The sequence below is a fragment of the Drosophila obscura genome, unplaced genomic scaffold, assembly GCF_018151105.1.
Source record: "Drosophila obscura isolate BZ-5 IFL unplaced genomic scaffold, ASM1815110v1 contig_4, whole genome shotgun sequence".
Lineage (NCBI taxonomy): Eukaryota > Metazoa > Arthropoda > Insecta > Diptera > Drosophilidae > Drosophila > Drosophila obscura.
In genome coordinates, this window is record NW_024542828.1 from 11,291,977 (window position 1) to 11,304,286 (window position 12,310).

The 12,310-nt window shown below is 49.9% G+C and overlaps 7 protein-coding genes across 13 annotated transcripts in view; 3 read left to right on the forward strand and 4 right to left on the reverse strand.

The window, feature by feature from the left end:
- The first annotated feature begins 202 nt into the window (after positions 1-202).
- LOC111069918 (uncharacterized protein CG16817) lies at positions 203-2,042 on the forward strand. 2 transcript variants are annotated; one of them, XM_022360142.2, is made up of 4 exons: positions 203-347; positions 926-1,012; positions 1,070-1,326; positions 1,399-2,042. In XM_022360142.2, exons 1-4 carry the CDS (start codon positions 331-333, stop codon positions 1,587-1,589), a joined length of 552 nt encoding a protein of 183 aa, XP_022215834.1. In that variant the 5' UTR covers positions 203-330; the 3' UTR covers positions 1,590-2,042. The 2 variants fall into 2 exon arrangements, with proteins under 2 accessions (XP_022215834.1, XP_022215832.1); XM_022360140.2 differs by having other exon boundaries at positions 205-347; positions 1,396-2,042.
- A 92-nt stretch (positions 2,043-2,134) lies between these two features.
- Positions 2,135-3,694, forward strand: LOC111069914 (nucleoside diphosphate kinase 7). The gene is made up of 4 exons (XM_022360137.2): positions 2,135-2,361; positions 2,431-2,597; positions 2,671-2,838; positions 2,903-3,694. The coding sequence occupies exons 1-4, from the start codon at positions 2,233-2,235 to the stop codon at positions 3,600-3,602; spliced, it is 1,164 nt and encodes a 387-aa protein (XP_022215829.1). The 5' UTR covers positions 2,135-2,232; the 3' UTR covers positions 3,603-3,694.
- LOC111069912 (peptide transporter family 1) lies at positions 3,618-6,396 on the reverse strand. The gene is made up of 7 exons (XM_022360135.2): positions 6,125-6,396; positions 5,804-6,043; positions 5,163-5,391; positions 4,830-5,104; positions 4,562-4,767; positions 4,193-4,498; positions 3,618-4,119 (listed from the first exon to the last, which is right to left on the reverse strand). Exons 1-7 carry the CDS (start codon positions 6,156-6,158, stop codon positions 3,724-3,726), a joined length of 1,686 nt encoding a protein of 561 aa, XP_022215827.2. The 5' UTR covers positions 6,159-6,396; the 3' UTR covers positions 3,618-3,723.
- Positions 6,397-6,636: 240 nt separating this feature from the next.
- LOC111069917 (transmembrane emp24 domain-containing protein eca) lies at positions 6,637-7,642 on the reverse strand. The gene is made up of 2 exons (XM_022360139.2): positions 7,421-7,642; positions 6,637-7,350 (listed from the first exon to the last, which is right to left on the reverse strand). The coding sequence occupies exons 1-2, from the start codon at positions 7,551-7,553 to the stop codon at positions 6,833-6,835; spliced, it is 651 nt and encodes a 216-aa protein (XP_022215831.1). The 5' UTR covers positions 7,554-7,642; the 3' UTR covers positions 6,637-6,832.
- A 380-nt stretch (positions 7,643-8,022) lies between these two features.
- On the forward strand, positions 8,023-9,222 carry LOC111069916 (DDRGK domain-containing protein 1). The gene is made up of 2 exons (XM_022360138.2): positions 8,023-8,215; positions 8,274-9,222. The coding sequence occupies exons 1-2, from the start codon at positions 8,125-8,127 to the stop codon at positions 9,113-9,115; spliced, it is 933 nt and encodes a 310-aa protein (XP_022215830.2). The 5' UTR covers positions 8,023-8,124; the 3' UTR covers positions 9,116-9,222.
- A 239-nt stretch (positions 9,223-9,461) lies between these two features.
- On the reverse strand, positions 9,462-10,917 carry LOC111069913 (SET and MYND domain-containing protein 5). The gene is made up of 3 exons (XM_022360136.2): positions 10,188-10,917; positions 9,935-10,112; positions 9,462-9,875 (listed from the first exon to the last, which is right to left on the reverse strand). Exons 1-3 carry the CDS (start codon positions 10,836-10,838, stop codon positions 9,523-9,525), a joined length of 1,182 nt encoding a protein of 393 aa, XP_022215828.1. The 5' UTR covers positions 10,839-10,917; the 3' UTR covers positions 9,462-9,522.
- A 378-nt stretch (positions 10,918-11,295) lies between these two features.
- Positions 11,296-12,310, reverse strand: part of LOC111069986 (5'-AMP-activated protein kinase subunit gamma-1) — a 60,848-nt gene continuing 59,833 nt past the window's right edge. For all 6 annotated transcript variants that reach the window (XM_022360263.2, XM_022360262.2, XM_022360266.2 and 3 more), the window contains one exon: positions 11,296-12,275. In XM_022360263.2, the coding sequence (XP_022215955.2) occupies positions 11,391-12,275 (885 nt within the window). In that variant the 3' untranslated portion in view covers positions 11,296-11,390. The remainder of the gene's footprint in view (positions 12,276-12,310) is intronic.

The following is a 12,310-nucleotide window of genomic DNA, read 5'->3' on the forward strand; positions in this document are numbered from 1 at the left end:
AATTAGATGCCACCTGTCGATTTGTTTAAAAATTTGTCTTCGTAATTTAGAGCAGCCAATCTAAACATATCAAAAGCGCATCAACTGTAGCTCGATACTATCATGATAGTCGCAAATAGTCGATACTATCAATAGAGCCCTCGATGGTTTGACACCTCTACAAGGCAATAATATACGGTAAAAAAACATCGATATATCGCCAAATTGACAGCCATCGATACCATCCACATCGATGCCGACAATTATTCAGCTAAAAAAAATTTAGGCAAGGCAATAAATAAGTGCTCCGGCTTATTAAACCCACTAACTAGAAATCGAATCATCAACAGAATGTCGGCAGCAGTAGGGTAAGTGCATTATTTAGAATTAGCAGCTCTCATTTTGGCCCGGCCCTGCACTTCTTTTTGTGGCTTCTTTCTGCGACGCGTGCTTTGTTGCAGTGGCGGTGGTGGCGTCCATTTTTTGTGGATAGCTGTGATTTGCGCGGTCCAGTCTTTGGATAGTTAGTGTCCCTCTCCATATGGCCGCCCAACTAACTCGACTAGTGTGCTGCTGGTGGGCGTGTCCCATGCGCAACTGCATTGCGATATTTTTGGGGCAAAACTTGAGGCCCAGCATTTGAGGTTATGTTTGGTGGTTGGCGCTAATTCTGTGTATTTTCGGCATGGACTCCACTCCCGTGCGCGCTGCCCGGCTGTGTGGGCTATGGTATGCAAATGGATCGCAGAGCGATTAGCATATAGTTTGCACTTTGCCTTGGTTTCCAGAAAAGACGACGACGTTCGTCTGCCGCCGCCGCCGTTGCTGGGGGCCGGCATGTTGCGTTGTTATGGCACCCCGCACCGTGCAACCCCCGCTGTACTAGTGTAGTTTAGATCTGTTCATAAATATATTCAATAATCTATTTTTCCATTTGCCGCTTTAGATCAATTCCGCCTCCAGTTTCCTGGGCCCAGCGAAGCGACTTGGTCTATGTGATCATCGATGTTGAGTGCAAGGACATTGAACAGAAGTAAGTTGCTCGTCAACCTTAATCGATCCGATCCTAACCGTTCTGCTTTGCCCGCAGAGTGACAGAGAATAGCTTCACCTTCAAGGGTGTTAACGCGCTGGATGCGTCTAAGAAATACGAAGTCACGCTCAACTTCTTTGGAACGGTTGATCCCGAGAAGGTGAGCAGCAAGAACATTGGGCGTTGCTTGGAATTCACAATACCCAAGAAGGCGAGCGGACCCTTCTGGCCCAGTCTGACCACGGACAAGACGAAGCTGCACTTCCTTAAGGCCAACTTTGCCAAGTGGCGCGATGAGTCCGATGATGAGGAAGGTGAGACTCTCGACTCATTTTTTGTTGACCAACCAAAGCATTCGACTCAAAATTGTCCTCTAATACCAGCAGGTGACGCCAAAGACAATGGAATGTTTGGCAACTTCCTGAACAACTCTGGTGGTGATTGGAACAATAAATTCGACGACTTCAATGTTGACGATGAGGAGGAGGACTCCGATGACAACATCCCGAGCCTTTCCCAGAACGATGAGGAAGAGGAGGAGACCGGCGAGGGCGACAAGAAGAAGCCGGCTGCTTAGAAAGTTTGCCGGTGTCAAGCATTTTGGAGTAGTCGTAGCGTTAGCCGAGGCGCTTATACCATTAAGTCCACACAAACACACCAACACTCGCACTCTCTCTCCTACACACACCCACTCACACACAACACACAAAAAAAAACCAACCAACAGCATCCATATAAAAACATCCGCATACGCATGCGTACATACACTATTCCAAAAAGAAACCCATTTAACTTAACTGAATATTGGCTGCGTATTCAGGTGAGGCGAGAGATGTTAACAACAAAAAGTAAGACGGAACAAGAAACGAAACATTGGGCGCCGACAAGAAAACCATAAGTTTTACGCTAGAATTTAACAACAACCAGAGGAAAGCTACAACCAATTCATTGCAAAAAATGTGTTTGCAGTTTATTATTTTTTGTTTCCTGTAAATAAAGGAAATTACAATAAATAAAACAAAAACGTAAACAATTATTTCCTTCCCCCCTTGCCGTCAATATGCTATCGATGTATGTATGTATCGATATCTTCCTGTTGCTGTGCCAACGCGGGCACGCTTTGAACAAAACAGGAGCAAAGTAGGAAACGAGATTTCATTCGAAAACAGTGATATTGTCGTTTTTTGTGAGCTACGATACAAAATAGCTTCGTCCCAATAATGATGACCGGCGCTGCACCCCCGACTGAGCGGCGACTGGCATTTGTTGCGGAATGGTACCAGGCCGAGGCTGCCATCATACGTACCTTCCTGATCACATACTTTGTGGCCGACAAGGCAGTGGAAGTGGTAAGTCGGGAATGATACATGTACCGTCTACAATTTGGATGATAATCTCTGGGTACGGAACTCCTTCAGTTTGATCAACGCAGCAAGAAGACCTTCCTGCGTCGCACCAAGATTCCGGAGCTGACGCAGCGCGACTTCTTTGTGGGCTCCAAGATCAATGTTTTCGGCAGGCAGTTCGACATTGTTGACTACGCCGACGAGTCGACGCGCACCAATTTGGCCAAATATCGCAAAAGGTAAGGAGTGCTTCTTTCCTATGCAGAAGCCCATTCTCCTGCATACTATATATATAGTCCATTTATTCCACAGAGGGTTCGTGCTACTCAAGAACAACATGTGGCACAAGCATCTGGGCAAGTTCCTGAAGACACTGATCCAGAACAAGATTAACATCAACAACGGACAGATGGTCCAGTTCACACCCAAAATGGTGACACAGTTTCTCTCCGGGAAGCCCAAGAATGAAGTTGTATCCTCGTGAGTATTAAAAAAAAGTTTTTGTGGGGCACATTTAAATCACACGCCTGCCACGCTCTGCCAGCGTCCTGATGAACGAACTGTTGGCCGGGCCGGCCATCAGCCTGGAGCTGATCGGCGACAACGTGGTGGAGATAATGACCGCTTGTATCAAGTACAAGGGTGGGGACAGTGGCTCCTCCTCCATGAAGCTGTCGTCCAGCCTGGAGCAGCTGTTCGAACAGGAGGATGTGCGCTACGGCATCTACTGTCCCGAGACCGAGGAGGATGTGGCCATAGACCTGAAGTTCTTCTTCGAAGAGCGACACTGCATCATGAAGGAGTGTCTATTTAAGGGCACAACGCTGGCCATCATCAAACCGCACAGCATAAAGGACGGACTTTTGGGCGAAATCGTTGACGACATTCTGGCCAACGGCTTCAATGTGACGGCCATGCGCATGATTCTCATGGCGCGCATCAACTGCGAGGAGTTTTACGAGGTCTATCGCGGCATCCTGCCCGAGTACATACCAATGGTGGCGCAGCTGGCCAGCGGCGTGTGCATGTGCCTTGAGATTGCCTCTGCCGATTCGGGAAAGAGCAGCCACGGCGACTTCCGTACCTTCTGTGGACCCATGGACCCGGAAATCGCCAAGCTGCTGCGTCCCCACACACTGCGCGCAAAGTTCGGCAAGTCCAAGGTGCTCAATGCCATCCACTGCACTGATCTGCCGGACGATTCCAATCTGGAGCTGCAGTACATGTTCAAGATCCTCGACTGATCACTCGACTCCCTAGTTTAGTTAATTAGTTTATATTTATTTTCAGTTAGTGCGTGTGTGTGGGTCCAAATAAATTACAAGTGCAATTGCAATTGCGATACTACCCGTCTGAGTCTAGGGCCTAGATGCTGCCGCTGCGGCTGGTGCTGGGAACATCCAGATCGTCGAAGTCCCCGTCCAAGCAGTCCCTTAAATAAGTACCGGCCTTACGCTCCTGCAGCGTGTAGTCGTATGCCAGCAGTGCAAAGATTACGATGCACACCAGCATGACCACCGCATAGAAAAAGTACTCGGCCATCTGGGAGCTCAACAAACTCAGCTCGGTGACCACAACCACAATGAGGTTGCCGAAGGCATTGTTCAGGAACCACGTGGCCGTCACCACGGACTTCATAGACGTGGGCGCCTGCGTGAAGGCGAACTGTAGCCCCGGTATGGACAGCAGCAGTTCGCCCAGCATCAGCAGGAAGAACTGCGGCAGCTGCCAGGCAATGTTGATCGTCTGGATGGGTGAATTCTACACGTAAATGTACAAGTGAGAGAGTGAGTATTGCAGAGGAAGACAAAGTCTTTGCCATTCGTGGTCTAACCATAATCACTTGCTGCAGGGCTCCTGCACAGAAGAAGGAACCAGCGGAGCAGATGCCACCCACAGTGACGCTGGTCAGGGGCTTAAGCTCCCAGTTAAAGAAGCGACGCAGCAATGGGACTGTCACGTATTGCCACAGCGGGATGAGCATGAAGAGGAAGATTGGACCCACAGCCTTGGCCTGATCCGGCTGTATGGTTACCCCCAGCACTGTGGTGTTCATCATGACCGCCTGGAAGGTCCAGCTGGAGTCCTGTTGGGCCAGCAGAGCGAAGTAAAATGGCAGTGGAATAAACAGTTTTGTGATCTGAATAAAAAAGGGAGAAAAGGCTTCAAGTAAAAGAGAATCCGGCCATTGATCTCTACTTACCCTTAGGACCTTGGAGACGTCGTTGACAAAGCCTTCGTCGTAGACACCAACGGCATTGTGCAGCCAATAGCTGGAACGCTTGCTGGACTTGCGACGTCGCCACTTCTCTACCAGTGCCGTCTTGATGCAGCCGCAGAACTTGAAGAGTATATTTTCATCGGCTAGCTTCTCGGTCTTGTAGAAACATTTTCCGATCAGAAAGATAACTGGAAAGAGTGGAAAACCATTACCCCCAGGAGCTGATGAATGCCAATCGATGATCACTTACGCCAAGCCATCATAAAGGCGCTTCCGAGAGTGCCGAAGACGGCAGGATAGCACTCCGCCTTGTCAAAGCATTTCGTATTGGCCCGCACCAGAGGGGGCAGAATCTTGCTCAGAAAGATGCCAAAATAATAGACGAAATAATAAAAGGAGAAATACTCTGAGAGGTGGACAGCCTGCTCGGGCATCTTGAACTGCAGGGCGCCCAGCGACGTGATGCAGGCGCGGATTGAGCCGTTTCCCACTGCCAGGAACAGTAGGGCAATCGACACTAGTAGGCTACAAATTGGCAATGCAATAAGCAATAGCTTTTACTCAGATCAAAGCTCGTACTCACGAAATTGGTACTCCCACATGGGGCAGCGACGTCATGGTCAGCAGCAGCCATCCAAAGGCGTAGGGGAAGCAGAAAGCGGAAATGGTGCGCACATTTCCCATATAACTGTCTGCCAGAGCGGCCCCGAGAATGGGGCAAAACTGGCCGAAGAAGTTGAATATGTGCAGCACCACCGTGGAAAAGCTCTCCGTAAAGTTGAGATCATCGCGCAGATAGAGGGCGAGTATGGCTGGAATTTAACAATAATCGGATTCTTGATGAGACGCACTGCAATCTCATTCAATATATTCAGATTGATTTATTTATGGACCATGAAATGAAGGTCACCACCAGACCACAGGCCTGGAAAATTGCTGTGATGCAGCACCAAATTTTCCCATCCCTTTGCTGGTGGAAAAATTCCCAGAAAAATGAGGGAAGAGAACAGATCTTCAAGGGCTCCGCTGACGAGGCGAATCTGTGTCTTATCAATGCATTTTATAATGCATCGCTGTCTATCTCCGATTGTCAACAAGACCTCCCTGTGTGTATGTTCGCATCTGGCACTGATAAGTCCGGCTTTGGGCATTTTTCGACAAGACAATGCAAGGTGATTGTGATGATGCGCGGCTGCTGGTATGGTATTACATTACGTTACTCACTGCGTATGCCGTTCGCAGCAAAGGCCTCGAAAAACTTGGTGGCGAGAATAAAGTACACAGCGCGCGGATACCTGTACACCATGCGAATGGGCGGGGGAGCAAAGCCATAGTTGGGCAGAGAGCTGCGCTGGCGCGGGTTCAGCTGGGTCCGCTCACTGGCCTGGCCCCAGGCGCTCCACTCGATGTCCCGTCCATCCGGATCATAGCTAGCCTGCGTGAGCTCCGCAAGGACTGGGAGGGCTACAAAGATCAACACGAAGAGAAGAGAGTGGAGATTGTCGAGATTTGGCCTTATCTTATCACCATAAGCCATCAACTCACTTTCTTCGCTGCCGATTTCCGTTGGACGAAACATTTTCCACAGCCGCGCGCCTAATCCGACGTGAGTGAACTGACGTGAAGATGGAGGAGCAGTTGAGACACAGAGAGCAATATTCGAGCAAGTTACTGGCTTGTTTGCTTTTCTTGCTGCGGATCAAGTTACAGACTTGCGGCTTTTGTGGGTATGCCCTGCCACAATGAGCTGTATTGTAAATGTTGAATCAGTGCCGCGCTGTGACTGACGACCGCTGATGAGCGCGGTCCAAGAGCTACTAGCATCTCACTTTGTACTACTACTACTACTACTACTAGCAAGAACAAACATTGCGATAAAGGCCAGCCAGTCAACACAGTTACAATGCTACAGGTTATCTCCAGGCAACGACTACAGCTGATAAGTCCAAGTCGCGCTCAGTCAGGCGTCAGCAAGTCACGGGACCAGGCTCAGCTGACTACTGTCTGACCGACAGGCACAGAAAGCGATAGGATGTCGTAGAGTCGGTGGTGTCTGGTTTTTTTTTGTACAATGGATTTTTATTAAATTACGCACAAGAAATTAAAACTAGACGTGCTTGGAGTCGAGGGCCTTGTGGTTGGTTGATGATGGTCGATCCACCGATGAAATTCGCAAAAATATTGTCGCACCAAATGAGCCAAAAGTAGGAGAAACACACACGGAACTTGGAGGGGCCGAAGCTGACGGTGTTCTCACACCAGCTTCTTCGCCTCAAAGAAACTCTTCAGGTGGCGCATTTGCCAGAAGCCCATGCACACGAGGACAACGGTCTGGGCCAGGGACCACCAGAGGACTCGGGAGTTAGTGCTCTCGCTCGTGTGACGGAAGCGCTCCTCGCGATAGCGCTGGTAGTTCTGCTCCTTGGTGATCTGCTCCACCTGATCCAGCAGCTGGCGAATACGCAGCTGCAGCTCCGTCAGCTTTTCCTTCTGGGCCACATTGGCATAGTCGATGGCATGCTCTCCCACCTGGATGTCCAGGTGAACGCGCAGCTGGGCACCGCTGAACCAGGCAGTGCTGTTCGAGTACATGCAGATGACGTGCTCGCCGGGCGTGTGTGACGTGAACGAGATGCGGCCCTGGGAGCTGTACACACGGGAGAGGATAATTTTGTCGTCGCTGTCACGCACCTCCACATGCATGCCGATGCCCGGTGATGAGGGCATAAAGCCATTGGAGCGTGGATCGTAGAGCTCCACCTTGTAGTTGACTGGGGACAGAGGAAGGCGTGTTTAGAGACTGCGTTGGCATTTGATACCAGACCGTGCCCGCTTGCTTACCTATCACAGTGGTTTCGTCGGGAACCTCCTCGATAAAGCACTTTCGCTCCGTCTCCGATATGTGGAAGTAGAGGCCGCAGGCACTGTGAAGGGCGCACAGCAGCAGGGCCAGGCAAATGAACTGATCTCGCATTTTGGCTAATTTGTTATAACTTTTTCCACTAAATGTATAAGTTAGCTCGCCGACACGTCATGAGAAAAAGTGCCAGATCGAAGTTAAAGTGTTTGGCATAGAGATGGCAGCGTGACAGAATTCTCATTGCCTTCAGTGTTGCCAACTCTTCGGGCATACAAAAGTTTAACTAGTTACATATTTGGAAAATCTATAAATAGCCAGAAAATTTGTATGGTATTTATATTTTTATTGATTTAATCAAGTATTTTTAATAACTTTTCAAGTCGGCAAACACGTCGTCTTCTGCAGCTGATCTTATGTAGGTCTGATTGTCTTCACTTGGCACTAGAAATTTGTTTCCGCACAACAATACCAAATAGCCATAATTCCCGCTAGCCGCTATTTTACAATTTATCCCGCATTTACTAAACGATAGAGCTAAATTGGCAGCACTGATTGCCTTCTAGCAATCCCATCCCTGACAACAATTTCTAACGGCTGGTAGCGCTGCCGCAACAGCTGGCATATCGTGTTGACGTTTACCTTTTTTTGCCAAAAAAAATCGTTCAATCTGTATTTTGGCTAGAAAATGGACCTGATTGTTCTTGTGGGCGTCGCCCTGGCCCTGCTCATCGTGATCTTGACGATATTTTTCCTGCAGAAAAAGAAAGGCGGCACAGGTAAGCCGAGAGACCTTTGGGTCCAGACATAAATTAACTTTGCTTTTGCTCTCAATAGAAACAAAGGAAGCAGCAGCGCCACCGCAACGTGGCGTCCCACTGCGAGCCCAGGAGGGTGTGCCGCGACGTGCCCAAATTGCCCGCAATCAGCGAAACAGACTGCGCCAAAATGCTCCTGCCGCAGCTGGATTGGCTGCAGCGGCTGGCCCCCAAGTAGCTGACGCTGAGGGGGATAATGACGATGAAAACCCCGATGGCGATGGCCAGCGTATTCCACAGGGTGCTGTGCTCGACGAGAAGATGGGTGCCAAGAAGCGGGCCAAGATGGAGGCCAAGGAACAGAAGCGTCTGCATCGTGAGCAGGAGCTGGTCGATCGAGAGCAGCGGAAGGTGAAGGATGCCAAGGAAGAGGCCGAGCGCAAGCAGCAGGAGGATATCCAGGAAGAGGCAGAGCGCAAAAGGGCCGAGGCTGAGCGTCTGGCCAAGGAGGAGCGCGAGCGCAAGGAGCACGAGGAGTATCTGAAAATGAAGGCTGCCTTCAGCGTCGAAGAAGAGGGCTTCGAGGAAGGGGACGCGGACGATCAGGACAATCTTTTGGCCGACTTTATACAGTACATCAAGGACAATAAGGTTGTTCTGTTGGAGGATTTGGCCGTTGCCTTTAAGCTGAAGACACAGCAGGCCATAGAGCGCATCCAGGACCTGCAGGCCAATGGCACCCTCACAGGCGTCATCGACGACCGCGGCAAGTTCATCTATGTCTCGGAAGAGGAGCTGGCGGCCGTGGCCAAGTTCATAAAGCAGCGTGGCCGCGTCTCCATAGTGGAGCTGGCTGAGAGCAGCAACAACCTGATAAACCTAACGCCCGTCTCAGCCGGTGCTGGCGAGGGCAGCTCGTGATGAGATTTGTTAGCCATTTATAAATTAAATTTATATTTAGGTGCACTGTTAATAGAAAATCGAGAACAAATGAAAACAATTCTGAGGCTGAATGAGGTCCTTCAATTACATCTGAATCGTTGATTTTTGGCAATAATCATGATGGAACACATTGAGGCGATCACTTAGTTAAATCGGTATAGCTGCGCCATTTCTCGTCCGATCTTGGCGTGACATGGCTTCTTGTGATCGGCAAATTATCATTGATAGAGTCCTTATCAAGAGTCAAGAAGCCAGTCATAGTTAAGTTTTATCCGCCGCTCTGGGCGCCATAGCCAGCAATCCATTTTCACATCAACTGTAGGTCTCTAAAGCTAGTAATCTTTAATATACTAAAAATCGAATCTTGTAACAAATTGGGGGTTCGTCTAGTTCATGTCATCGTCATCATCGTAGTCGTCCATTTCGTCGTCATCCGACTCCTCGTCGCTGGTCACATCGGGGTCGGATGCTTGGGCCTGGCACTTGAGGCACTGGCAGACGAATATGTAGTTGTCACGTAGCACCTTGAGCCGCGAGTGGCGACTGCGCTCCAGCTGGCACTCGTCCAGATAGGAAATGCAGATTTCGTCGCCCTCCTGGATGGGCGCCAGAACTTTCAGGACGACAATGTCGTTGGAGTAGGGGAACGTCGAACAGGCGTTCGGCACACAGCTGTGGTTGATCTTGCTCTGCAGTAGGTACAGACCGGAGCCCTCGTTGTTCAGGAATTCCCCAGCGACTGCCAGGAGAGAATAATACTATTAGAAGGAGTCGACTGAGTATCGAGAGCAGTTTTACATTCTCCGACTTTCGAGTAAAGTTCGTCGATGACAGTGTCCAGCGCAGTCTTGTCCACGTCCGGCAGCGGTAGGTCCGACACCTTGGTCACCCATTGTGCTAGCACGCTGGTGGCGATTCCCTGGCTGTTGGTACCCATAATACCCATGAGTGTCTTAAAGGCATCTGGTGTGGTGAACTAAAAAAAAAAGGTTCAAACGCACGTAAATATCTGGTTTATTAGTTCAATTTTTTGGTGATTCCCTCCGTTTACCATAGCAAACTCCTCGGCAGCAAAGGCCTTGCAGAAGGCGCCGTAGAGCTGGTCCATCTGCTGCTCGAAGTTTTCGCCCAGCATTTTGTGGTAGATCTTCTGCTCGCGATTCACAATCAGCGCTTGGAAGGACTGCAGCTGCTCGAGAAACTCAGGCTTCTTGCTGCTCTGCTGGTACATGGCCATCAGGCGCACGATGAGCATAATGCTGCCCGTTTCCGGAGGGTAATGCATCTTCTTCCAGGTCTCGTTTAGCACGTTGATGGGATGTGTGTCGTCCGAGCGAAAGGCGCCCATGCAGGCCACGCGGTGGTAGCGCTTCTGGGCTTCCATCAGACAGTCTTCTGAGCAGTAGCGCACCTTGCAGCGCTGGCACTGCGTGAACTGGGCCACCCAGGACGCGGTGGGATCGTGCTGGAGAAGTGGCACCTCCAGCTTCGGATCGCTAGCCAGGCGACGCACGTTCTCCAGCACAGTTTCCAGGGGGCGCATGCAGTGGTCGCAAGACGCATAGCCGTATGCCATATTCCACGAAAATTGTCTGGACACGAACGGCTCCTCTTCGAATATGATATCGCCCGGGGAATACGATTTGGTGGCCACCATGGCACGGCCCTTTCCGGGAATTTCTCGTATCTCAAAGTGGTTCATTTTGGCGAAAAAGAAAAAACAGTAAACAATTTCCAATTGCACGTGTGTTTTGTTTTGTTTGCCAGGGAAGCGTATGAAACAGCTGTTGCCTGTCTGTCGTTAGCCAGCACTAAAAAGATGTATTGGATATATAGTCCGTTAAACAGCACTGCTTGCCCGCCAAACTTGGTTCTGTTCAAATTGACATCGCAAGCTACGATTTTAGATCCAATTCGAATGAAATGAAAACACGGGATCTGACTTGTACTGTACTATTATATAATAATCAATTACATCGTTTAAAATTTAAAGACATTCTAATGTAATTTGTTGTTGGTTTTCTTGCGTATATATAAACATTTTGTTAACAGTTTGCTTTTGCTTTTGTTTTACTTTGTTTCTTGTTTTGCGGTTGTTGTTGGTTTCCCTTTAGTAATAATATATTATATCCTTAATAGCTAGTAATATTCAAATATAGTTTTCTCTTTCTTTTATCATTATTGTTGTTTTTGTTTTGTGTTGTGTGTTTGGGTTCTTTTATTTTAGTTTTGTTGTTTAAATTATAGATTAGATTTATTCACTAACCAGCGCCATCTCTCGAGCCGCGGGCGTGGCCAGGGATTGGCCCAGAGCCGACGCGGCTGACACGGCGCTGCTCAGGCCATTGTCCTCCTCCTCTCTGTCTGCCTTGAGTGCCGCCGCTGCGGCTGCCTTTTTGCGCTCAACCACCTCCGCGCCACCGTCGTCGTCGTTCTCGTCCTCGTCGTCATCCTCCTCGGGGTTTTCATCATCACAATTGCTGCGCTCGACCTGGTCGGCGGCTTCGGCTTCTGTTTCTTCGTGCGCCTCATCGGCAAAGGACACTTCGGCTGGACTGTTATTGCTCCTATCACCATTGGCCGTCGGCGCCCCTGTCGTTCCTCCCGTCACGTGCTGGCTCTGGTTCTGGTTGTTATTGGCCTTATCCTCACTGGCGGACTTGTTGTTATCACTGTCGGCATCGGCATCCGCAGCCGCATCGTCGTTCTTTGCTGGCGGCGCCAGCTCCTCCTCGGGTATGTCCTCGATTAGGCTGCGATTGCCAGACCCGGCCGAGGGACTACGAGGCGGGGGCGTTGTGGCTGACGTTGCTGGGGGTATCTCCACTTCGGACACCTTGCGCAGCAGGACGGGATCGGAGGCACGCAGTGAGCTCTCCGATCCGCCGACGCCCTCGCCACTTGGACGCAGCACCAGGTAGAGCAGGATGTCCGATAGCGAGATGATGCCAATCACCTTACGGTGCTCATCGACCACCACCAGGCGATGCACCTCCGCCCGCACAATGCGCTCCATTATGGTGTAGAGCGCCTCGTCCAGATTGCACTTTTGCACGCCCTCGAACCACTCGTTGCGATGCTCGTTGGCCTTGCGCAGCGATACATCGAGATCGTTGTAGGTTTTCTCAGCAGCGAGATTCTAAACGGAACACAGAAAAATAGAGAGTCAAGTCG